This window comes from Hyperoodon ampullatus (genome assembly GCF_949752795.1).
Source record: "Hyperoodon ampullatus genome assembly, chromosome: X".
NCBI classification, from domain to species: domain Eukaryota; kingdom Metazoa; phylum Chordata; class Mammalia; order Artiodactyla; family Ziphiidae; genus Hyperoodon; species Hyperoodon ampullatus.
This window is the reverse complement of record NC_136913.1, coordinates 112,635,474-112,659,663: the sequence shown is the minus strand read 5'-3', so window position 1 is coordinate 112,659,663 and position 24,190 is coordinate 112,635,474. Positions and strand designations below refer to the sequence as shown.

General features: G+C 42.3%; 2 protein-coding genes across 4 annotated transcripts in view; one reads left to right on the top strand and one right to left on the bottom strand.

Annotated features, from left to right (window-relative positions):
• Positions 1-6,213: 6,213 nt before the first annotated feature.
• Positions 6,214-7,221, top strand: GPR119 (G protein-coupled receptor 119; the record flags this gene model as incomplete). The annotated part of the gene is made up of 1 exon (XM_079728204.1): positions 6,214-7,221. The coding sequence occupies one exon, from the start codon at positions 6,214-6,216 to the stop codon at positions 7,219-7,221; it is 1,008 nt and encodes a 335-aa protein (XP_079584330.1).
• Positions 7,222-16,625: 9,404 nt separating this feature from the next.
• The window catches only part of SLC25A14 (solute carrier family 25 member 14), a gene marked incomplete at both ends in the record, with an annotated part of 36,055 nt that continues 28,490 nt past the window's right edge, over positions 16,626-24,190 (bottom strand). For all 3 annotated transcript variants that reach the window (XM_079726955.1, XM_079726956.1, XM_079726957.1), the window contains 2 exons: positions 16,626-16,667; positions 17,659-17,739. In XM_079726955.1, coding sequence (XP_079583081.1) covers positions 16,626-16,667; positions 17,659-17,739 — 123 coding nt within the window. The remainder of the gene's footprint in view (positions 16,668-17,658; positions 17,740-24,190) is intronic.

Sequence of the window (24,190 nt, the reverse complement as noted above, 5' to 3'; positions counted from 1 at the left end):
CCAAGAGGAGCCCCCTGTAATCACAAATCACATTTACTCTAAATCCATGCTGTTAAATCCCCATTGGCATGCAGGCCTATGGAGTGTGTGTGCTGAACTGAACTGAATGGGACAATCATACCAGATGGGGTGAGGAACAGAGCTGGGCCAATCCAACTGGAGCTGAATGGAAAAGCATTTTTGAGAGATGACAGGAGCCTGCCTACTCAGGTCAATCTCCAACCCAATGACTAGTGCTCCACTCCCTATTCTCCAAAATGTTCCCTGCATGATCAGCTTTTACTGTCCTCATTTTCTCTATTTGAGCCAGACTTTTTCTGGGGTGTTCTGTTGCTGAGCCATATCACAGAATGACATATCGAGACCAAGGTGAAGAAGCTAGTTAGCAGGAATAATCCAGAAACACTGATCCAGAGAGTAGGAGACAGTCTGCAGATTAGGGAAAGGAGTGGGTGGGCCACAGGGCAGAGAAGCCAGATCACTGAGACACATCATTGAAAAGACTAGATCAGATGGGCGATCAGAGAGACAAGCTGAGGGGCAAGCAAAGCCCTCAGAAAAGACGCACAGGACGGGCCTGTCTTGGCTCAAGTCACAATGACATTGCATGTAGGCTGGCAGCATTCTTCTTGTATGTGGTGAGGGCTAGCATCCTCCATGAGGCTGGGCACAGGTTTTCAAAGCTTTCAGATGATGCCACACAGCTTTCACCCTTTCTCTGGTCAGCAATTTACATTTCTGTAATAACGTTACAATTCTGAAGAGACCAGCTGACAGAGTTACAAGAATGTAGACTCCGAGGCTTGGCAGACCTGGGTTCAAACCCCAGTTCTACCCCTTGCTAGCTGTGGAACCCTGAGCAGTTTAATTAGCTTCAATGAACTTCCATGTGCGTTGGTGATAATATCATCTCATGGGGATATTGTGAGGAATAAATGAGATCACCCATGTAAAGTGTGTGTGATAAAATGTAGGTATTACTAATATTAACAATAATCTTCTCAGATTCCACATACCCCCAGGCATTGTTACAATCCCCCACCCCTTCTGCAACCCCCAAATCTTACCCCCAGATCTTCCTCAGGAAAGAGTTGGAAATGGCTGTCTGAGAATGTGTGTGTGTGCATTTCTGTATAGTCTGAAAAAGGCCTTTGCAAACTAGTGCCTGAGTTGGAATAGGAAGAGGGAGTTTTGAGGAGGTCTTTTCTTTTGAAATTACATGAATACATCCTCACTGTGAGAATATATAACAAGTAAGAAGTACTCAAAGTAAATCGTGATGGTCTCTCTTCACCCGCCATCAGTCCCACTCCCCACCTCACAGTTATTCACTCACTGTTAACAATCTCCTCTCTATACATTTAGCTGAGGTTTGGGGTTTTATTTTCATAAGTGGGTTCAGACTCTACATATTGATGTGTGACTTGATTTATCAACCAACACCAAGTCTTGGAGGTCTCTCTGTGTCAGGACAAATAAACCCATCCCATTCTTTTCACACCACTGCATAATATTTCACAGTAATGGATGTACCAGTCTACTCATTCAGGAAGAGATATTAAAGTCCTGGGCAAGATGCAGCTAAACCATCACCAGCAGATGGCTGGTCTAGGTACCATGAGAAATCAGGTGTGACTTGTCTTGAATATCTTCCTAGAGCTCCTCTCCCACGAGTCTGGCTCCAAAGCCAGGCTCTGTTGAAGCCTGGCACCTCCTGCAGTCCCATTCCAGCTGAAACCTGTGGCCCTTTGTCCCATTCCCTCGGGGTGGATGAAGCGCCCTGTTGCATCCTTGGTGACAGCTCACTGTGACCAGCCTTTAATGCATTCGTTATAGGATAGTTTAACCAGAGAATAAGCCCTTTCATTCTTCCCTCTCTCAACCCAAGCTTGTTTGCCTTGTCAGTGCTCCACACTGGAGACTTAGAGTCCTCAGTCTGCTCCAGGACGCTAAGGACCAGCAACCAACCTCCCAGGAAGGAACCATGTTCTCTGTGGCTATGACCTAGGACATACAGCTGAGACCAGGTGGTGATGTGGGAAAAGGGGTGGAAAATACCAAGGGAAACACAGAGATGGGGGTAGCCAAGAATGAAGGGAGAGAGCTAAGGGAGACTCTTGGAGGCCCATCAAAAACAGATTGTGTAGGGAGTGAAAGACAATTCAGCGGGAATAATGATGTTTTGCACCACTGCAGAATCTCCTTCTAAGGCCCTCCTGGCAGGTGGGCATTCATCGTTTACTTGCATACTTCCAATGACAGAGAGCTCACTATTTTCCAAGGATGCCTAAATTAGTTTGAATCAGCGTGTGGGTTCCTGAGACAGAAAACAGGAAAGTGTTAATGGCTAAAAGAAAACAAATAACTGTCTAGGATATGAGCAAAGGAAGAGTAGACTGAGAAGAGCATCTGTTGGGGATGGAGGGAAAAGAGACCTGGGCAGCAGAGAATACTGGTGTGATAGGCAGAATAATGGTCCCCACACCACCAAACATGTGCACATCCTAATCCCCAGAACCTATGAGTATTTTACCTTACATGACAAAAGGCACTTTGCAGATGTGATTAAGGATCTTAATATGGGGAGGATATCATGGATATCTGGGTAGACTCAGAGTAATCACAGGGTCCTTTAAAAGAGGGAGGCAGAAGGGTAAGAGTCGGAGGAGGAGATGTGATTATGGAAGCAGAGGTCTGAGTGATGTGCCATGAGCCAAGGAATGTGCTCAGCTTCTAAAAGCTGAAAAAGACAAGGAAATTATTCCCTGCTAGAGGCTCCCGAAGGAATGCAGCCCTACCAACACCTTGATTTGAGCCTGTGGGACCGGTTTGGGCCTTCTGATCTTGAGAACTAAGATAATAAATTTGTGTGGTTTAAGCCGCTGTGTTTGTGGTAGTTTGTTACAGCAGCAAAATGAAACTAATACAACCAGGCACCTGACAGTAGGAGAGAGGAAAGGACAACTTTAACATGCCTACAGATCACCTGGAGATCTTGTTCAAATGCAGACTCTGCATCAGTAAGTCTTGGGCAGGGCCTGAGATTTGCATTTCTACCAAGCTGTCAGGTCATACCAATGTTCCTGATCTGATACACCCTTTGATTAACAAGAGGATAGAAGAAAATCAAGAAAAATACCTGTGTAACATTTTACTGTTCATAAAGCCTTTTTGCATCCATCATATCTCATTTTTATCATACCCACAACACTGAGAGGTAGGTATTATTGTCCCCATGTCACACCTGAGGAAGCCAAAGCTAAATCAGAGAGGTGAAGTCATTTGTCCACACAAAAGCACAGAAATAGCGTCAGGCTGGCCCCCAGGTGCCCTGACTCCAGAGCCTGTGCTTCTGCCATTTGACAGTGGTTCCCACCTCTGGCTGAATATTAGAATCACCTGCAGACCTTTTAAAACTCCAGATGCAGAGGTCAAATCCCAGACTAATGACATCAGAATCCCTTGGTGTGTGACCCAAACATCACTAGTTTTGGAATCAACAAGTGATTCCACTGCACAGCAAAGGTTAAGAACCATTTCACTAGAGCAGCATCAGCATCAGCATCACCTGGGAACTTGTTAGAAATGCAGATTCTTGGGCCCAGCCCAGAACTAACACATTCAGAACTCTGGAGGTGAGGCTCAAGAATCTGGGTGTTAACCAGCCCTCCAGGGGATTCTGATGCACTCTTGAGTTTTAGCATGGGTTTGAAAAGGGCCACCTTGACTCCACACATAGAGTCAAGGGCTGGGAAAACAAAAGCACACCTTAGATCCAGGTATAAAATTAGGCCAGGTGCTAAGCGACTGAAACCAGCCTCCTAATGGATGTACCAAAGAATAAAAACAGTTCTCAGGTTGGCAACCAGAATACCAAGTCCCCACGCCACAACCTTTCTGATCCTTTGTAAGAGAGACATCTGCCAAAGGCCCTCTCAGACTGTCAAAACATCCTGGAATATAATATTTGCTTCCAACTCTGCACCTTGCTCTTCACTCCCTCACTTAAAACACTAACCTTTCCCATTTGTGCTCTGACCTGAACTGAGTAAACAAGCTTCTAACCACTCTTCTCCCCACCCCTCTCTTCTTGGTATCCAAGATGAGAGTAGCAGGCAAAAGGTTAGTTCTAATGTACCTGAGCAAATGGATATACAATCTAAAATAGCAGTGAGCTACACAGCCGCCCTCCCTGGGCCCATCTCACCTGCCTCAGCAACACTGCCGCCCTTTGGCCTATCTCTATCCCTGGAAAATGGAAAATTCCACAACCAAACATTAGAGTAGATACTTTCCAGAATGGAGCTCACCTCCCCTTCTCCTGTTCCAGAGATACCTCAAGTCTAAAGGATCAAGAAAAACAAGGCTAATATGATCCTGCAATCACACTCCTGGGCATATATCCAGAGAAAACTCTAATTCGAAAAGATACATGGACCCCAATGTTCACTGCAGCACTATTTACAATAGCCAGGACATGGAAGCAACCTAAATGTCCATCGACAGATGAATGGATAAAGAAGTTGTGGTGTATACATACAATGGAATATTACTCAGCCGTAAAAAAGAATGAAATAATGCCATTTGCAACAACATGGATGGACCTAGGGATTATCACACTAAGTGAAGTAAGGCAGAAAGAGAAAGACAAATACCATATGATATCACTTATATGTGGAATCTAAAATATGACACAAATGAACTTATCTACAAAACAGAAACAGACTCACAGACATAAAGAACAGACTTGTAGTTGCTAAGGGGGAGGGAAGGTGGGGAAGGGAGGGATTGGGAGTTTGGGATTAGCAGGTGCAAACTATTATATGTAGGATGGATAAACAAGGTCCTACTGTACAGCATAGGGCAATATATTCAATACCCTGCAATAAACCATAATGGAAAAGAATATGAAAAAGAACATGTATATATGTATAACTGAATCAATTTGCTGTACTGTAGAAATTAACACAACATTGTAAATCAACTACACTTCAATAAAATATTTTTTTTAAAAAAAAGAAAGGCAAAGCTACAGGATCGAGAAAGTAGAAGGCAGGGAATTTCCTGGTGGTCCAGTGGTTAGGACTCCATACTTCCACTGCAGGGGGCACAGGTTCAATCCCTGGTCAGGGATCCTGCATGCCTCACGGTGTGGCCTCAAAAAAAAGAAAGAAAGAAAGAAAGAAAGTACAAGACTGGCAGCCACAACTCATGACCAGAGACATGGTCCAACATAGTGCAGAGAAAGTTCTCAGTGAGTATACCCAATAGACAGCAGCTCTCGACAGGGAGAAGGCTCTATTCTAAACTGAATAACAGCTAGTAACAATTCTGTTTTGCTTTTCCTGCCCTTCTGAATCCTCAACTAATCAAGTTCTGAGGGATGAGAAATAGGGGACCAGCACACCCTATTTGAAAGAATTAGAATCTGAGGTGTTAGGAAACAACAGGTATAGCTGATTCACTTTGTTATAAAGCAGAAACTAACAGACCATTGTAAAGCAATTATACTCCAATAAAGATGTTAAAAAAAAAAAAGAAACAGCCTAAGCGTGTGGTAACTCCCCTGAAAGTATGCTGGACCCTAAAATAGCTTGCCTGCCCCACTTCCCACTTCAACTGATTATGATCATTTTGCTTGATTAAAAGCAGTCATAATAGTAACTGAGAATTCGTTATTAAGCAAATGTTTAATTGAACTGAGATTAGTTGTTAAGCTAGAACTTGAGGCTTAGGAAGAAAAGAAGTGGACATCTAAGATCAAGCTATGGAGAAAGAAAAAGTGTGATTAGAGTCAATTATATATTCTGCCAGACGGAAGACCTGATGAATGTCCAAGTCTCTCCAAACAAAGTCCTTGAAACATCAGTGAAGGGAGAGAGCCTGGCGAGACAACGGGCAGCAGGTACTTGGGAGTTGTCTAGTAACTTGGTGGTGGGAGGAGGGACTAGCTCAGGACCCAGGGAGACGTCTGCGCTTGGATTGCTGCCTTCAGAGAGTTGGAGAGGCAAGAGGCTGAGGACTGAAAACGAGACGGGGAGTGATTCTCAGTGACCAGCAGTACCCCAAAGAAAGGAAGTTGCCGGCCTGGACTGCCAGCGATGGCCGGCACTGCCTTGCAGCTCTGAAACCACCGCTCTGCCTCCCCCCCGTGAGAATTTGAGCTGGAGAGCCAGCATGCCTTGGTAAGTGGAAATACTGCCACTTCAAGACATGGAGTCATCTTTCTCATTCGGAGTGATCCTTGCTATCCTGGCCTCCCTCATTATTGCTGCTAATGCCCTAGTGGCCATGGCTGTGCTGTCGTTGATCCACAAGAATGATGGTGTAGGTCTCTGCTTCACCTTGAATCTGGCTGTGGCTGACACCTCGCTTGGCCTGGCCATCTCTGGCCTGGTCACAGACCAGCTCTCCAGCCCGGCTCGGCCCACACAGAAGACCCTGTGCAGCATTCGGATGGCATTTGTCACTTCTTCGGCAGCTGCCTCTGTCCTCACGGTCATGTTGATTGCCTTTGACAGGTACCTTGCCATCAAGCAGCCCCTCCGCTATTTCCGGATCATGAATGGGCTCATGGCCGGGGCCTGCATTGCCGGGCTGTGGTTGGTGTCTTACCTCATTGGCTTCCTCCCACTCGGGGTCCGCGTATTCCAGCAGACCGCCTACAAGGGGCCCTGCAGCTTCTTCGCTGTGTTTCACCCGCGCTTCGTGCTGACCCTCTCCTGCGTTGGCTTCTTCCCAGCCCTGCTCCTCTTTGTCTTCTTCTACTGTGACATGCTCAAGATTGCTTCCACGCACAGCCAGCAGATCCGCAAGACGGAGCATGCAGGAGCCCCGGCTGGGGCTCACCGGCCCCCACGGACCCCCAGTGACTTCAAGGCTGTCCGCACTGTGGCCGTTCTCATTGGCAGCTTCACTCTGTCCTGGACCCCGTTCCTTATCACTAGCATTGTGCAGGTGGCCTGCCAGGAGTGCCACCTCTACCCAGTGCTGGAACGGTACCTGTGGCTGCTTGGTGTGGGCAACTCCCTGCTCAACCCACTCATCTATGCCTATTGGCAGAAGGAGATACGGCAACAGTTCTCCCAGATGGCCCTGGGAATGAAGAAGGGGCTCGCCGCATTCCTCCTCCTTCTCTCGGCCAGGGATGGTGGCCCACAGGGGCCCAGGGAAAGTGCCCATCACATCACCACCGTCTCCCACTCAGAGCTTAATGGCTAAGACGGTAAGGGCAGACAAGTTTCAAAGTGCCTCCCTCTCCCTTCTCAGAGCCCCAGCTAGGAGACCAGGTGGAGCTAGGGAAAAGAGAGCACCTGCTTCCAGCAACTGACCACCCCCTGCACCTCCTTACCTCAGACTGAGAGGTGACTAAGGCAGGGTGCTGACTTCCCTCTATAATCAGCTTCCCCATTTGCAAATCTCCATTCCTCCCTGCCCTTCTTTTGCAATGAGTCTGTTTCTCCTGTAGAGGTATACTTACTTAAAGCAAGAAGTGTACTACTGGAAAGATGCTTAAACTCAAATCTTATTTTTGAATATACTAGAGTAGCACTGTCTAATAGAAGTCTAATGCAAGCCACCGATGTAATTTTAAATGTTCTAGTAGTCATATTAAAGAGGTAAAAAGGGCTTCCCTGGTGGCGCAGTGGTTGAGAGTCTGCCTGCTGATGCAGGGGACGCGGGTTCGTGCCCCGGTCCGGGAAGATCCCACATGCCGTGGAGCGGCTGGGCCCGAGAGCCATGGCTGCTGAGCCTGCGCGTCCGGAGCCTGTGCTCTGCAACGGGAGAGGCCACAACAGTGAGAGGCCCGCGTACCGCAAAAAAAAAAAAAAAAGAGGTAAAAAAAAGAAGCAGGTGAAAATAATGTTTCATTTAACTCAATATATCCAAAACATTAATTCAACATGTAATCAATATAAAAGATTATTACCCTATTTTCTAATGCTAAATCTTTGAAGTCTGGTGTGTATTTTACCCTCACAGAATACCTCAATTCAAACTAGCCATGTGCCAAATGCTCAAGAGCCACACGTGGCCAGTGGCTATCATATTAGACAGCACAGCACTGGAGAAATGAGGTTCTGTTCTTTTTAACTGTGTACTACAGTGATTTGCTTTGGTGAAATGAGGAGTCCTGCCCTCCCTGATGTAAATCAGACATTTCATGTAGTGAGGTTGTATAAACGTAGGAACCTGAATTAGATACTAAAGCTTGTCTTTTTCCACACTTCACGGTGTTCAAAACAGTGTATCTTTGGCAAATCGCCTGTCTTGTAATTATTTCTGCTGTTACCCCTCCAACCCACCACCTTCCTAACTCTGTAGTGCCCCTTCCCCTCAGTTGGCCTCTTATGTCACTTGTAGCTACTTGCTGATGACAATGCCAAACCACAAATTCTGAGACATTGAAAGGAAAGAAAGGGAAAAAAGGGGTAGGTACCAAAAAAGGCACTGCCAAGCCCTCCACACTGGACCCACTTTGCTCCTCAGAGCTTGACCTTCTTCCACTTACTCCCAAATTTGCATTTTCCTAAGAAACTCAGTTGCATAAGAGGATGTCTCCAAAATGGCCCAGGAGACCAGCTTTATCCTGCTTTCTTGTAGGTACAGAAAATGACTGTTGGCAACTGGGAATTATACTCAGGCTCCCCCTGGGCAACCCTGGCAGCAGAAACTAAAAGAATAGAGTGGGGAAGAAACCCAGGAACCACGCTCAGCCTTCCTGAGCTTTCCTGTAACCCTTTCCACAACCTCCTGGTCTCCACAGTACATTCCTAGAGAGTTTGTCTCTTAAGGCCCTCAACTAGATTATCTCCCTAGAAAGCTGCTGAGCGGACAACAAAAAAGGGCAGAAGAAACCAAAACAGTATGAATTGATTTGTCTGGGATTTGGTACCAAACACAAACACAAATAGTAACTGGGTTTGGGGACAAAATTGAAAGCAGGTTCAAATCAATGCCCTCCTTATTGGTGGTTCAAAGCTTAATTTCCTGGCCTTGCTGCAAAGGACTGATCTTCCCAAGGTAACACAAGCGAAGTGGAATGGAAGCTAGTTACAGAAGAAAGGCAAGAGCTGAGGGGAGGCCAGCTGATTGTTGTGGTATGAGGTTCAGTCTAAAAAACGCTGCTATTCCTGGGAGTCAGTGTGCGCAGTGGGAAAAGCACAGGCTTTGAAGTCCAACAGACCAGTGTTCAAATTATGATTCAGTCATTTAAATTCTCAAAGCCACAGTTTCCTCGTTTGTAAAATTGGGATGATAATGCCTACCTTATTTGGCTATAGTGACGATTAACTCAGACAATGCATAGGAAAATGCCTAGTACACCACAGCACATTGTTAGTACTCAGAAAATGTTCTCTTCCTCTTCCTTAAAAAACCTGAAGAATACAACATCCAGCTGACCCATTTAAGGGAATCCGTCACATCTGCAGACATTAGGAAAAATGAGTGATGAGAGGCGACTCAGGCTGGAAAAGACAAACATAAATCTAATACTTTAGCAGGATCAAGACAGAGCAGATATAAACAAGGCACTGTTATCATATTCTTGGGTTTAAGAGTAACCGCAATTAAGAACACTGTGTTTACTAAGCCGCCAAGAGCAGAGATACAGAATGCTGTGCTAAAGAGTCTAATGGCTTTCTTTGATGCAGGCTCCTGTACAGATAAGGCAATGCACTGGAGTGGAGACATTTAGATTTCATTCACACATCCAATGTCGTCTCCTGATGGACTTGCAGAGAAGCCAGATCCTGTTCAGCAATTTGATCAAAATAGCCAAAAAGATGTTAAGACCTTGTAGGACAGAATGTAGATCAATTGGGCCCATCTATAATTTCCATGAAAAGCTTATTGTGAATCCGTTAAAAAACACTGTGACATGACTAAGTTTTATACTAATTCCTTGGGTAGCTAATGTTATGTACAGCACACCTCCGTTTCAGAGGACTACCCTCAAGAACAGTACACACAGCCCTCTGGACAGGGTCATTTTGAGTGGTTTCACAAATGTTAGAGGCAGGTTGCCCTGATCCACCAACACTCTCCTGCTTGTCCACATGACCAAAAAGCCCATCTCTGAGAGTTGGCCAGCCAGAGTTGGCCTTGGGATATCTTCTTCCTATATGATGAAGTGTTTACTGGTTCACATGGGAAATGAACTTGTGACTCACTTGCTCAGTCACTGGCCAAACTAAACAGAGACCAGTGAAAACAGCAGGCTCAAGAGATACTTCAAGAACACACAGAGCAAGAGGAAACATGGTGTTGACAGCTGGGCAATGAGAACAGCAATGGGCCCAAGGCCAGACCCAACCCCTTGCTGCCATCAGCCACTCACTTATTTTGTGACTCCTTCAGTACCTTCCATGTCATCCTTCAAATGGCTGACTGGTCTGGAATCTTCTCCTTTTAATTAATAAATCTTCATTTGTTATTTATTGCAGTCATATAAACTCAATGATGGTACCTACAAGTGTCAGCTGGCATTCATTCATTCATCTGTCCATCCATCTACCTACCCCACAAGCATTTATTGAGGGCTAGGTGCTAAAACTACTCCAGCTTTCCTGGATTTCTTTTAGAGCTATATATTGATGTATACATGATGTTCATTATTTTTTTTCTGATTATATAAGCAATTTTTTTCATTTTAGAAATTTTTGAATATACAGAAAATCATAAAGGTATCTATAATTATAGCACCCAGAGATGATCACTGTTATTTTCCTTCATCTGTTTTCTTCACTTAATATTATATTGTGCTATTTTCCTATGTCATTAAGCTCTCTTCAAAAACATGATTTCTAAGGGTTGCATGTTTTTCAACATGAGTATATAATATTTTAACCATTTTTCTATAGTTGTACATTTATGTTATTTCCAATTTCTCACTGTTATAATACCACTGTAAATACCCTTGTATATAAATCTTTGACATGTCTGTTTAATCCCCTAAGATAAAATTCTTCAAAGTAGTATTACTAGGTCAAGGAGCATTAAACACTTACAAGAATTTTGATTCATACTTCTGCTGGCCTTTCTTGAAGGGTAATGTTTCCCTAGGATATTTGCTATGAGGAGTCAAAAGTGAGCCATAAACGAACAGACCACAGTGATATGAATATCTCAAAGAAATAAAAGTGCATGGCTTCCTGAAAGCATAAACCATACCAAGGGGGCTGACCAGTTTTTTTTTAACAAAAGGAAACCTGTTGCTATGCCCTACTGCTAGAGTTAATCTGCAAATCCAGAATTCTGGACTAATGGGACACAGCAGTCTATCAACACCCCTCACAGGACAACTGCATCATTGATACAGCATCGTGTGATATACAGATACCAATTTCAGTGTGTTTTCACTCTTAAAATCTTCTGATAGTGGCTTTGTGCAATACCATAAATTGCTAAATAGGCACGAGAATATGAAAATATGATCACATGGAGCCAGGAGCCAGGTCTTGATGCAGCTGAAGCCTCGAAGCCATAGTCTCGCAGCCTTGCTGACCAGGAAAGATGTGCTCCACCTAATGGATCCACTGTGGCAGGGTGAAGTGTGGGAGAGCTTAACATGCTACTAGCCAGCCATATGTTCACTGGATTTACAAGCTGTTGGGACCATAAGCAGCCACTGAGCTCAAAAAGCCCTCTCATGAGGAGTCCTAGAAACAACAAATGCAGCTGCTAAGGGTCTCAGAGTCTGTTTTAATGCACAAAGCAGCTCCTGTTTCTTTCAAAATGCCTTCTACACAATGGGGCGGGCAGAATTCATTTGCTCCAAAGCTCCAGAGGGACTAAAATCAGACCAAGAACCTGGAGGCTGGGGGGTTCTCTATTTTTTTAGGTTTGTTTTCATTTGGTGTATGTTACCCAATAGTTCCATGATTGAATTATATTTCCCATTTAATATAATAAATCCATATTGGTTCCAGTTCTATCTCAACTGAGTTGACACTATGGCATTAAAAACATGATGAACATGCTGAGATAACAGTCATTGGCCCAGTAAAATGCCATGCTGTCTCACAAAACTGTTCATTGTGCTTTTACCAGTCATAATAGTTTTGCGGATTTGCCCACTGAGCCATTCGACAAATACTAAAGCACATCCTATGGAAGAGCAAACTGATGTTATCTCAGTCATCTCTGTCATCTCAGACGTGGTTTAAAAAGTAAGAAAACTGAACCAAGAAATTAGAGCTGAATGGCTGTGAGGTTATTTCAAATGTGGAAAACGGGCTCATGATCCAAAATTCCAACTACCACTTTAAGATTACCAGGTCCCTTAGTAATCTTACGCAATGATGGGTTAAATTGTTTTTCTTATTTACTAAATAAACGGGAGCCAAGGATGCATGAAGAGTGTTTATAATGAATTAGGCACAGCCCCAAATACAACTGAATTCTGATGCCGAGACACTGGATAGAGAGAAGAGATATCCTTTACTGAAACCTCAGGAATTAAGATTAATGCGAGTGGTCATGCTAACTGAGAAGATATGAAGATCAAAAATATTATCCCTTAAGGGATATGTTTTAGTGAATAGAAAAGAAGTATTTATAATCAGGTTCTTAGAAGTTTAATCATTCCTCCCATAAATTTATAAGCCTCACAACAGACTTCTTTGCATGGGAGGAAAGAGGGTGAGAAGTCTAGTCCCATGTCCAAATTAGTCAATTTGAAATTAGTGAGATCTGGGACTTCCCTGGCAGTCCAGTGGTTAAGACTTCACCTTTCAATGCAGGGGGTGTGGGTCAGGGAGCTAAGATCCCACATGCCTCGGGGCCAAAAAACAAAACATAAAGCAGAAGCAATATTGTAACAAATTCAATAAAGACTTAAAAAAGAAGAAATCAGTGACATCTGTATCAATATTTCTAAGTTCTTCAATAAATAGTATTACCTACAAGAACAAACTCCTGTGTGTATGGTATGCTCACTTAGACCGGGGAGGAAGAGGGGGCTAGTGAGGAAGGAGGTCATGGAGAAGAAAGGCCAACAAAGGAAACATAAGGAAGAAGTAGAAAGTGGAGAATAAGAAGAAAATGATATATTTGCAGTCACAGGTCTCCAGGAAAGTAATTTAAATCTAGTCTTACAGTTAAGTGTCAAAGAGTGATCAACCACAACAACCATTGACCTTCTTTCTCCCAGGGTGCTATAAAGGCAGGGGAACTAATGAAATCAGTATTCTTTACTGCTCACCTGCCATAAACTTTAAGTGACCCTGGACAAGGCTGAGTCAGTACACCTCTAGCATGGTGATTATAAGCATGGGCTCATGACCCAGATGGCCTGGGTTAGAATCCTGGCTCTGCCATTTCCTAGGAATGAAGTTTTTACCTTTCTGTGCCTCAGTTCCTCACCTGAAAAATAAGAATAGTACCTATCTCATAGGGTCGTTGAAAGGATGTAAACAGTTTTATAAACATAATACACTTAAAATAGTATCTGGCACATAAAAGCTTTATAAGCCACTTTGGAAGATAGTTTAGCAGTTTCTTACAAAACTAAACATACGCTTACCATACAATCCAGCAATTGCACTCCTTGGTATTTAACCAAATGAGCTGAAAACTTGTGTCCACATAAACACCTGCACGTGAATATTTATAAAAGCTTTATTCATAATTGCCAAAACTTGGAAGCAACCAAGACGTCCTTCCGTAGGTGAATGGATAAATATACTGTGGTACATCCAGAAATAAAAAAGAGAAAATGAGCTATAAAGCCATGGAAAGACATGGAGGAACCTTAAGTATATATTACTAAGTGATATATACTTATATAGAGTATAGCCCATATAAGCCTAAGAAGGCTACATACTGTTTGATTCCAACTATATGACACTCTGGAAAAAGCAAAACCATAGAGACAGTAAAATGATCAGTGGATTCTGGGGGGTTGGGGGAGAGGGAAGAATGAATAGGCAGAGCACAGAGGATTTTTATGATAGTGACACTACTCTGTATGATACTATAATGGTGGATACATGTCATTATACATTTGTCAAAACCCACAGGATGTTTAACACTGAGAGTGAACCCTAATATAAATGATGGATGTGAAGTGATAATGATGTGCCAATGTAGGTTCATTGACTGTTACAAATGAATCACCCTGGGTGAGGAATTTTGATCAAGGGGAAGCTGCATGTATGCGGGGGTAGGAGGTACACAGGAAATCTCTGTATCTTCCACACAATTTTGCTATGAATCTAAAACTTCTCTAAAAAAATTAAGTCTATTAAAATTTATTTTGAAAAGGTAGTACTTTAGATTGACAATTAAGAAGACACTGTGGGGTGGTAGAATGAGACAGAGGAGGAATCTGATAACTATGTGCTAGCCTCAAATCTGCCATAATCAGGCTATGTGACTTAGGACAAATTTTCTTAGCTTTTCTGGACCCTATTTTGTCTACCTGTACAAAAAGGGGAGTAGAGCTCAGTGGGGCTTAACCTTGTTTGGGTTGCTCCCTTCCAGGCTACCCTCCACACAAGGATTATCTTCCTAAAAAATAAAAGCTGGTTATATTATTCCCTATTTTAAACTTCCTTTGCCTGGCCCCTCCCTCCAGGATACAAGCCAAACTCTTTCTTAGGGTATATAGAGACCCTTCACAATTTGACCCTTTTGGCCACACTATTCTAATTTCCTTTCATTCTAGCCCATATTTCTTTTTTTAATTAACATTACTTTGCTGTTTTCAAATCACCTTATTTTTTTAAAATATTTATTTATTTATTTAGGCTGTGCCAGATCTTTTTTTAAAATTAATTAATCTATTTATTTATTTTTGGTTGCATTGGGTCTTCACTGCTGCACACGGGCTTTCTCTAGTTACGGCGAGTGGGGCTACTCTTGGTTGCGGTGTGCGGGCTTCTCATTGTGGTGGCTTCTCTTGTTGCAGAGCATGGGCTCTAGGCACGTGGGCTTCAGTAGCTGTGGCGCGCGGGCTCAGTAGTTGTGGCGCACAGGCTTAGTTGCTCCGCGGCATGTGGGATCTTCCTGGACCAGGGCTTGAACCCGTGTCCCCTGCATTGGCAGGCGGATTCTTAACCACTGCACCACTAGGGAAGCCCTGCACCGGGGCTTAGTTGCAGCACGTGGGCTCTTAGTTGTGGCATATGGACTTCTTAGCTGTGGCATGCATGCGGGATCTAGTTCCCCGACCAGGGATCGAACCCAGGCCCCCTGCATTGGGAGGGCAGAGCCTTAGCCACTGGACTACCAGGGAAGTCCCTAGCCCATGTTTCTTTACAAGTGCTTCTCAAAGTGTAATCTAAGGATCACCCTCCATCAAGTGCCTATGACAAAAGCAAATGCCTTTGCTCCAAATAAGGTGCAAAGGATCTCAGGTGACAGGATGCAAGAATCTACATTTTCACAAGATCTCCAGGTGATTCTGCCTCAGGTGGTATTTGAAAACCATAACCCTTTATCTCAGCCACGCTGAAATTTCCCCCATTCCCCTGCCTGGAATGTCCTTCCCTGCCTTATCTATCTGGTAACATCTGCTTTTTAGCACAACTGTCACCTCCACTATGAAGCCTTTGGCCAATCCCCTAGGTACTTGGCTGTTCCCTCCTCTGTGCTTCTACAGCACTTAGTTCATCTCTCACACAGTACTTAGTAACTACTGTACTGTACTTAGTACCTACTTACATGTCTGTTTCTCCTACTATAATGTGACCTTGAAATCAGAGACTATGTTTTAATTTATTTTTACATACCCAGCATCTAAGACATAATAGATAACAATAAATGTTTGTTGAACAAATGAATGAATGGATAAAGATGAAGGACTAAAGTATTCATCTCACAAATATTTGAGTGCCTACAATGTGGTAGGCACTATTATGGTACAAGAAAGTAGCCAGAACTTTTTGCCTGTAAGACAATTAGAACCCTGGACACAGGGTTCTATTTTAAGCCTCTTTCAGCATTTTACCTGTGGAAACTTCCAAATGAGCCCCTTGTTTGCTTATTCATTCTTTAGGATAGAACCACTTGTCTGATGTTTACAAGTGGCACTATGACAATGAATGGCAATGGGAAAGCACAATGTACTTAGTCTATTCCCATAAATGTGTTTTGGGAGTCCACACTCAACTTCATAGTCACCTTCTCTTTATTGCTTTCTGGAGAATATAATATAAATTAAAGATTTGGCAAATGAGAAAACAATAAATGAAGACAAAGCCAAAATTATTCTGCCAATAAATACTTTAATGAGAACCGAGGTCTGTAACATAAATAGCAGTAATTGCCCTGGCCTATGCCTTCTGCTCTAGCCCAAGTCTGGGGCTAACAAACTACATTTAACCCACATTTGAAGAGAAGGTCATTTTGAGTGTCATCTATCAGTATCCATCTTCACAGAAGATACCAATCTGGGGCCAGAGTCTCAATGTTAATACTTCCTCTCAGGGAGAAGTTCACATGGCAACACAAACACATGAGCAATTTTGAACCATCCTATCGTTCTTCCATCAGGAGGGCCTTGGGAGACCAGTGGTTCAGTAAACACTTACAACTTTGTCAAAATACATTAGAACACAGAAAAAGGGAAAAGAAGAGTAGAAAGGTTGGCAGGGCTTGACTCACATATAATTCAGTCCTTAGATTTGAAGCCTCTTGAGCTGCTCGTATGTAATAAAAAACTGAAGAGTAAGTCATGGAAGATCACTGGGATGATACTGAAAGTCAAACCCGGTTCTAAAATTGTGCATTGCATTCTCTTAAATTGAGGTACTTAGTCTGTGCTATTCTAAGTTGCATTTGCTTAAAAGTCTTTTTTAAAACAATATCTGGCAAATCAAGCATGTGTTGAGTGCCCACCATGTGCCAATTTTGATTGTTGGCATTTAGCAATATAAACATATTAAAATTCTAACATATTTATATTCTTCAGGGGCAAACAGGCCACACACATACACACACACACACACACACACACACACACAAATATCCAAGAACATCAACGACATATAATTCAGTGCTAGAGTAACTGTTACAGACATTAGGCAATCAGAGGAATCCCAAGGAGAGAGGGAGATACCATCTCCCTTAACCTATAGACTCCACAAGGGCAAGGATTACTTTTCAACCCTGAAGTGCTCACCACTGTACAAACACCACCACACACACTATCCAACTCATGGCTCTGCCCATAGGAGGCACTCAAACACAGCTAAAGGAAGGAGGGTCATCCATGAGGAAAGAGCCCTGCTTCACTCTGGATTCTTTTGCTCTATGAGTGCTTTCTGTCTTATTATTTCCCCAGCTATTTTAGTCATACACTTAGGGGTAGGAAATATGGACTACCTCAGCATGGACCTTCCTGTGGACATCTCCTAGCAGGGTTTCCCAAAACTTCCTAGCCCCTTCCAGATTTGGCTGTGTTTGTTGTTGTTGTTTGTTTTAAAGAGGAAAAGAAACTTTGGCATTTCTTTTCTAATCCCTTTAGTTTGTATTAGACTCCAACTGAAAGCCATTTCTGTACTTAGTTCCACCCGCAGTGGTCACCATTAGAATGCTTGAGTAGATTCTCACTTGCCTAAAGGTTTCAATAATCAAATTTTCCTTCCTATAGCCTAGAATTACCTGGGAGCTTGAAGCATGTACTTTCATTCTCATGTTCCAAAAGGATACAATGATGTTCCAGGGTCCAAGTCGAAGCCAGTTTGGCCAAAATCCTTTATAGAGTGCAAAAAAGCCCTCATGTTTCCACATCTGGGGGAAAGACATAATAAAAAAATAAGAGTGAATTCTCCTTACACTTTACATCTGACAATTATTTTTATTTTAGTACTCATCTTCCATGCCCCTCCCCAACAACTTAGGATCCATGAATGGTCCTTTTTCTAAAGACATACATTTTGTGTTCTAAATCCACCCACCCACTCATTCAACAAATATTTACTAAGGACCTACAATATGCAAAGTACTCTTCTCCATGTTGGGATAATAGTAATAATAGTAAACAAGAGAGAAAGTGTCTGTGGTAGCCAGCCTTCAAGATGGCCCCCAATGAAAGCCAACTCCAGTTATTCACACCCTTGTGTAGTCCCTCCCACAACATATCAGGATTGGTCTGTGTCACCAATAGAGTATGGCAGTAGTGAATGTACGTCACCGCCAATGCTATGCTATAAAAGACGTTTTGTATATAATAAGGCTTTGCCTTGTTCTGTCTTTGATCGTTTACTCTGGAGGAAGCCAGCTGCCATGTCATGAAGAGAAGCCCATGTGGTGAGAGACTAAGCCCTCCAGCCAATAGCCAGAGAGGAACAAAGCCTTCCTGCTGACAACTACATGAGTGATCCTTGAAGCAGATGTCCCAGCCCCAGTCAAGCCTTCAGATGATTACAACCCTAGCTGACATCTGGACTATTACCTCATGAGAGAGCCTAAGCTGAAATCATTCAGCTAAGCTGCTTCTGAATTCCTAACCCACAGAAACTGTGACATAATAAATGCATGTTGTATTAAGGCACTGAGTTTTGGAGTAATTTGTTACACAGGCACAGATAACATACATTCCCTGCCCTCATGGAGTGCATACTCTAGTGGAGCTGACAAACGAATACATAAATTGATATATATTATATTCACAAATAATAAGTACTAATAAGACAACTAAAGCAGAGTAGGGGAAGAGGAGTTGGGCAAGTCACTGTCCTTCTCTGAATCTGTTTCATCACTGTAAATTCTGTGTATGTAATGCCATGGATGACCTCATGTGAATGACCAGAGGATTAGATAAGGAATAGTGTAAAATGTTTTGAGTTTAAGTTTTCTGTTTTATACAGTGGAGGTCCTACATACGCCAACTGAGTGGTTATTAGAATTAAATGACACAGAGATGGGTTCAAAATGGCGGAGTAGAAGGATATGCACTCACTCCCTCTTGCGAAAGCACCGGAATCACAACTAACTGCTGAACAATCATAGACAGGAGACACTGGAACTCACTAAAAAAGATACCCCACATCCAAAGACAAAGGAGAAGCTGCAATGAGATGGTAGGAGGGGTGCAATCACAATAAAATCAAATCCCATAACTGCTGGATGGGTAACTCACAAACTGGAGAACGCTTATATCACATAAGTCCACCCACTGGAGTGAAGGTTCTGAGCCCCATGTCAGTTCCCAACCTGGGGATCCGGCAACGGGAGGAGGAATTCCTAGAGAATCAGACTTTGAAGGCTAGCGGGATTTGATTGCAGGATTTCGACAGGACTGGGGGAAACATAGAGACTCCCCTCTTGGAGGGCACACACAAAGTAGTGTGCGCATCAGGACCCAGGGGAAGGAGCAGTGACCCCATAGGAGACTGAACCAGACCTACCTGCTACTGTTGGAGGGTCTCCTGCAGAGGCGGGGGGTGGCTGTGGCTCACCGTGGGGACAAGGACACTGGCAGCAGAACTTCTGGGAATTACTCCTTGGCGTGAGCCCTCCCAGAGTCCACCATTAGCCCAACCAAAGAGTCAGGTAGCCTCCAGTGCTGGGTTGACTCAGGCCAAACAACCAACAAGGAGGGAACCCAGCCCCACCCATCAGCAGACAAGCAGATTAAAGTTTTACTGAGCTCTGCCCACCAGAGGAACAGCCAGCTCTAGCCACCACCAATCCCTCCCATCAGGAAGCTTGCACAAGCCTCTTAGATAGCCTCATCTACCAGAGGGCAGACAGTAGAAGCAAGAAGATCTACAATTCTGCAGCCTGTGGAAGGAAAATCACATTCACAGAAAGACAGACAAAATGAAAAGGCAGAGGACTTTGTACCAGATGAAGGAATAAGAGAAAACCCCAGAAAAACAACTAAAAGAAGTGGAGATAGGCAACCTTCCAGAAAAAGAATTCAGAATAATGATAGTGAAGATGATCCAGGACCTTGGAAAAAGAATGGAGGCAAAGATTGAGAAGATGCAAGGAAGGTTTAACAAAGACCTAGAAGAATTAAAGAAGAAACAAACAGAGGTGAACAATACAATAACTGAAATGAAAAATACACTAGAAGGAATCAATAGCAGAATAACTGAGGCAGAAGAATGGATAAGTGACCTAGAAGACAGAAATGGTGGAATTCACTGATGTGGACCAGAATAAAGAAAAAAGAATGAAAAGAAATGAAGACAGCCTAAGAGACTTCTGAGACAACATTAAACACAACATTTGCATTATAGGGGTCCCAGAAGGAGAAGAGAGAGAGCAAGGACCCTAGAAAATATTTGAAGAGATTATAGTTGAAAAATTCCCTAACATGGGAAAGGAAATAGCCACTCAAGTCCAGGAAGCGCAGACAGTCCCAGGCAGGATACACCCAAGGAGAAACACACCGAGACACATAATAATCAAATTGAAAAAATTAAAGACAAACAAAACTTATTGAAAGCAACAAGGGAAAAACGACAAATAACATACAAGGGAACTCCCATAAGGTTAACAGCTGATTTCTCAGCAGAATCTCAACAAGCCAGAAGGGACTGGCACCATATATTTAAACTGATGAAAGGGAAGAAGAACCTACAACCAAGGTTACTCTACCTGGCAAGGATCTCATTTGTATTTGATGGAGACATCAAAAGCTTTACAGACAAGCAAAAGCTAAGAGAATTCAGCATCACCAAACCAGTTCTACAACAAATGCTAAAGGAACTTCTCTAAGAGGGAAACACAATAGAAGAAAAGGACCTAAAAAACAACTCATATAGCACAGGGAGATCAGCTTGGTGTTTTGAGAACACGTAGAGGGGTGGGATAGTAAGGGTGGGAGGGAGACGCAAGAGGGAGGAGATACGGTGATATATGTATATGTATAGGTAATTCATTTTTTTATAAATCAAACCAACACCATTGTAAAGTAATTTTACTCCAATAAAGATGTTTAAAAAAAAACCCAAACCAATAACAATTAAGAAAATGGTAATAGGAACATACATATTGATAATTACCTTAAACCTGAATCGATTAAATGCTCCAACCTAAAGACACAGGCTAGCTGAATGGATACAAAAACAAGACCCATATATATGCTGTCTACAAGAGACCCACTTCAGACCTAGGGACAAATACAGACTGAAACTGAGGAGATGGAATAAGATATTCCATGCAAATGGAAATCAAAAGAAAGCTGGAGTAGCAATACTCATATCAGATAAAATAGACTTTAAAATAAAGAATGTTACAAGAGACAAGGAAGGACACTACATAATGATCAAGGGATCAATCCAAGAAGAAGATATAACAATTATAAATATCTATGCACTGAACATAGGAGCACCTCAATACATAAGGCAACTGCTAACAGCTATAAAAGAGGAAATCGACAGTAACACAATCATAGTGGGGGACTTTAACACCTCACTTACACCAATGGACAGATCATCCAGACAGAAAATTAATAAGGAAACGCAAGCTTTAAATGACACAACAGACCAGATAAGTTTAATTGATATTTATAGGACATTCCATCCAAAAACAGCGGATTACACTCTCTTCTCAACTGCACATGGAACATTCTGAAGGATAGATCACATCCTGGGTCACAAATCAAGCCTCGGTAAATTTAAGAAAATTGAAATCATATCAAGCATCTTTTCCGACCACAACACTATGAGATTAGAAATCAATGACAGGGAAAAAAACGTAAAAAACACAAACACATGGAGGCTAAACAATACGTTACTAAATAACCAAGAGATCACTGAAGAAATCAAAGAGGAAAATACAAAAATACCTAGAAACAAATGACAAGGATAACACGATGACCCAAAACCTATGGGATGCAGCAAAAGCAGATCTAACAGGGAAGTTTATAGCAATACAATCCTACCTCAAGAAACAAGAAAAATCTCAAATAAACAACCTAAACTTACACCTAAAGCAATTAGAGACAGAACAAAAAAACCCTAAAGTTAGCAGAAGGAAAGAAATCATAAAGATCAGATCAGAAATAAATAAAAAAGAAATGAAGGAAACAATAGTAAAGATCAATAAAAGTAAAAGCTGGTTCTTTGAGATGCTAAACAAAATTGATAAACCTTTAGCCAGACTCATCAAGAAAAAGGGAGAGGACTCAAATCAGTAGAATTAGAAATGAAAAAGGAGAAGTTACAACGGACACCGCAGAAATACAAAGCATCATAAGAGACTACTACAAGCAACTCTATGCCAATAAAATGGACAACCTGGAAGAAATGGACAAATTCTTAGAAAGGTATCACCTTCCAAGGCTGAACCAGGAAGAAGCAGAAAATATGAACAGATCAATCACAAGTAATGAAATTGAAACTGTGATTAAACATCTTCCAACAAAGAAAAGTCCAGGACCAGATGGCTTCACAGGTGAATTCTATCAAACATTTAGAGAAGAGCTAACACCCATCCTTCTCAAACTCTTCCAAAACACAGCAGAGGGAGGAACACTCCCAAACTCATTCTATGAGGCCACCATCACCCTGATACCCAAACCAGACAAAAATACTATAAAAAAAGAAAAATTACAGACCAATATCACTCATGAATATAGATGCAAAAATCCTCAACAAAATACTAACAAACAGAATCCAACAGCACATTTAAAGGATCATACACCATGATCAAGTGGGATTTATCCCAGGGATGCAAGGATTCTTCAATATATGGAAATCAATCAATATGATACACCATATTATTATCAAACTGAAAAATATTATCAAACTGAAAAATAAAAACCATATGATCATCTCAATAGATGCAGAAAAGCTTCTGACAAAATTTAACACCGGTTTTTGATAAAAACTTTCCAGAAAGTGGGCACAGAGGGAACCAACCTCAACATAATAAAGGCCATATATGACAAACCCACAGCAAAGATCATTCTCAATGGTGAAAAACTGAAAGCATTTCCTCTAAGATCAGGAACAAGAAAGGGATGTACACTCTCGCCACTTTTTTTTTTTTTGCAGGACTTGGGCCTCTCATGGTTGTGGCCTCTCCCGTTGCGGAGCACAGGCTCCGGACGCACAGGCTCAGCAGCCATGACTCACAGGCCCAGCCGCTCGGCGGCATGTGGGATCTTCCTGGACCGGGGCACGAACCCGTGTCCCCTGCATTGGCAGGCGGACTCTCAACACTGCGCCACGAGGGAAGCCCCCGCCACTGTTATTCAACACAGTTTTGGACGTCCTAGCCACGGCAATCAGAGAAGAAAAAATAAAAGGAATAGAAATTGGAAAAGAAGAAGTAAAACTGTCACTGCTTGCAGATGACATGATACTATACATACAGAATCCTAAAGATGCCACCAGAAAACTACTAGAGCTAATCAATGAATCTGGTAAAGTTGCAGGATACAAAATGAATGCACAGAAATCTCTTGCATTCTTATACACTAATGAAAAATCTGAAAGATTTTATCTCTGAAAGAGAAATTAAGGAAATTAAGGAAACATTCCCCTAAATCACAGCAACAAAAATTATAAAATACTTAGGAATAAACCTACCTAAGGAGACAAAAACCTGTATGCAGAAAACTATAAGACACTGGTGAAAGAAATTAAAGATGATACCAACAGATGGAGAGATATACCATGTTCTTGGATTGGAAGAATCAATATTGTGAAAATGACTATACTACCCAAAGTAATCTACAGATTCAATGCAATCCATATCAAGTTACCAATGGCATTTTTTACAGAACTACAACAAAAAAATCTTAAAATTTGTATGGAGACACAAAAGACCCCGAATAGCCAAAGCAGTCTTGACGGAAAAAAATGGAGCTGGAGGAATCAGACTCCCTGACTTCAGACTATACTACAAACCTAGAGTAATCAAGACAATATGGTACTAGCACAAAAACAGAAATATAGATCAATGTAACAGGATAGAAACCCCAGAGATAAACCCATGCACCTATGGTCAACTAATCTATGACAAAGGACGCAAGGATATACAGTGGAGAAAAGACGGTTTCTTCAATAAGTGGGGCTGGGAAAACTGGAAAGCTATATGCAAAAGAATGAAATTAGAACACTCCCTAACACCATACACAAAAATAAACTCAAAATGGATTAGAGAGCTAAATGTAAGACCGGACACTATAAAACTCTTAGAGGAAAACATAGGAAGAACACTCTTTGACATAAATCACAGCAAGATCGTTTTTGATCCATCTCCTAGAGTAATGGAAATA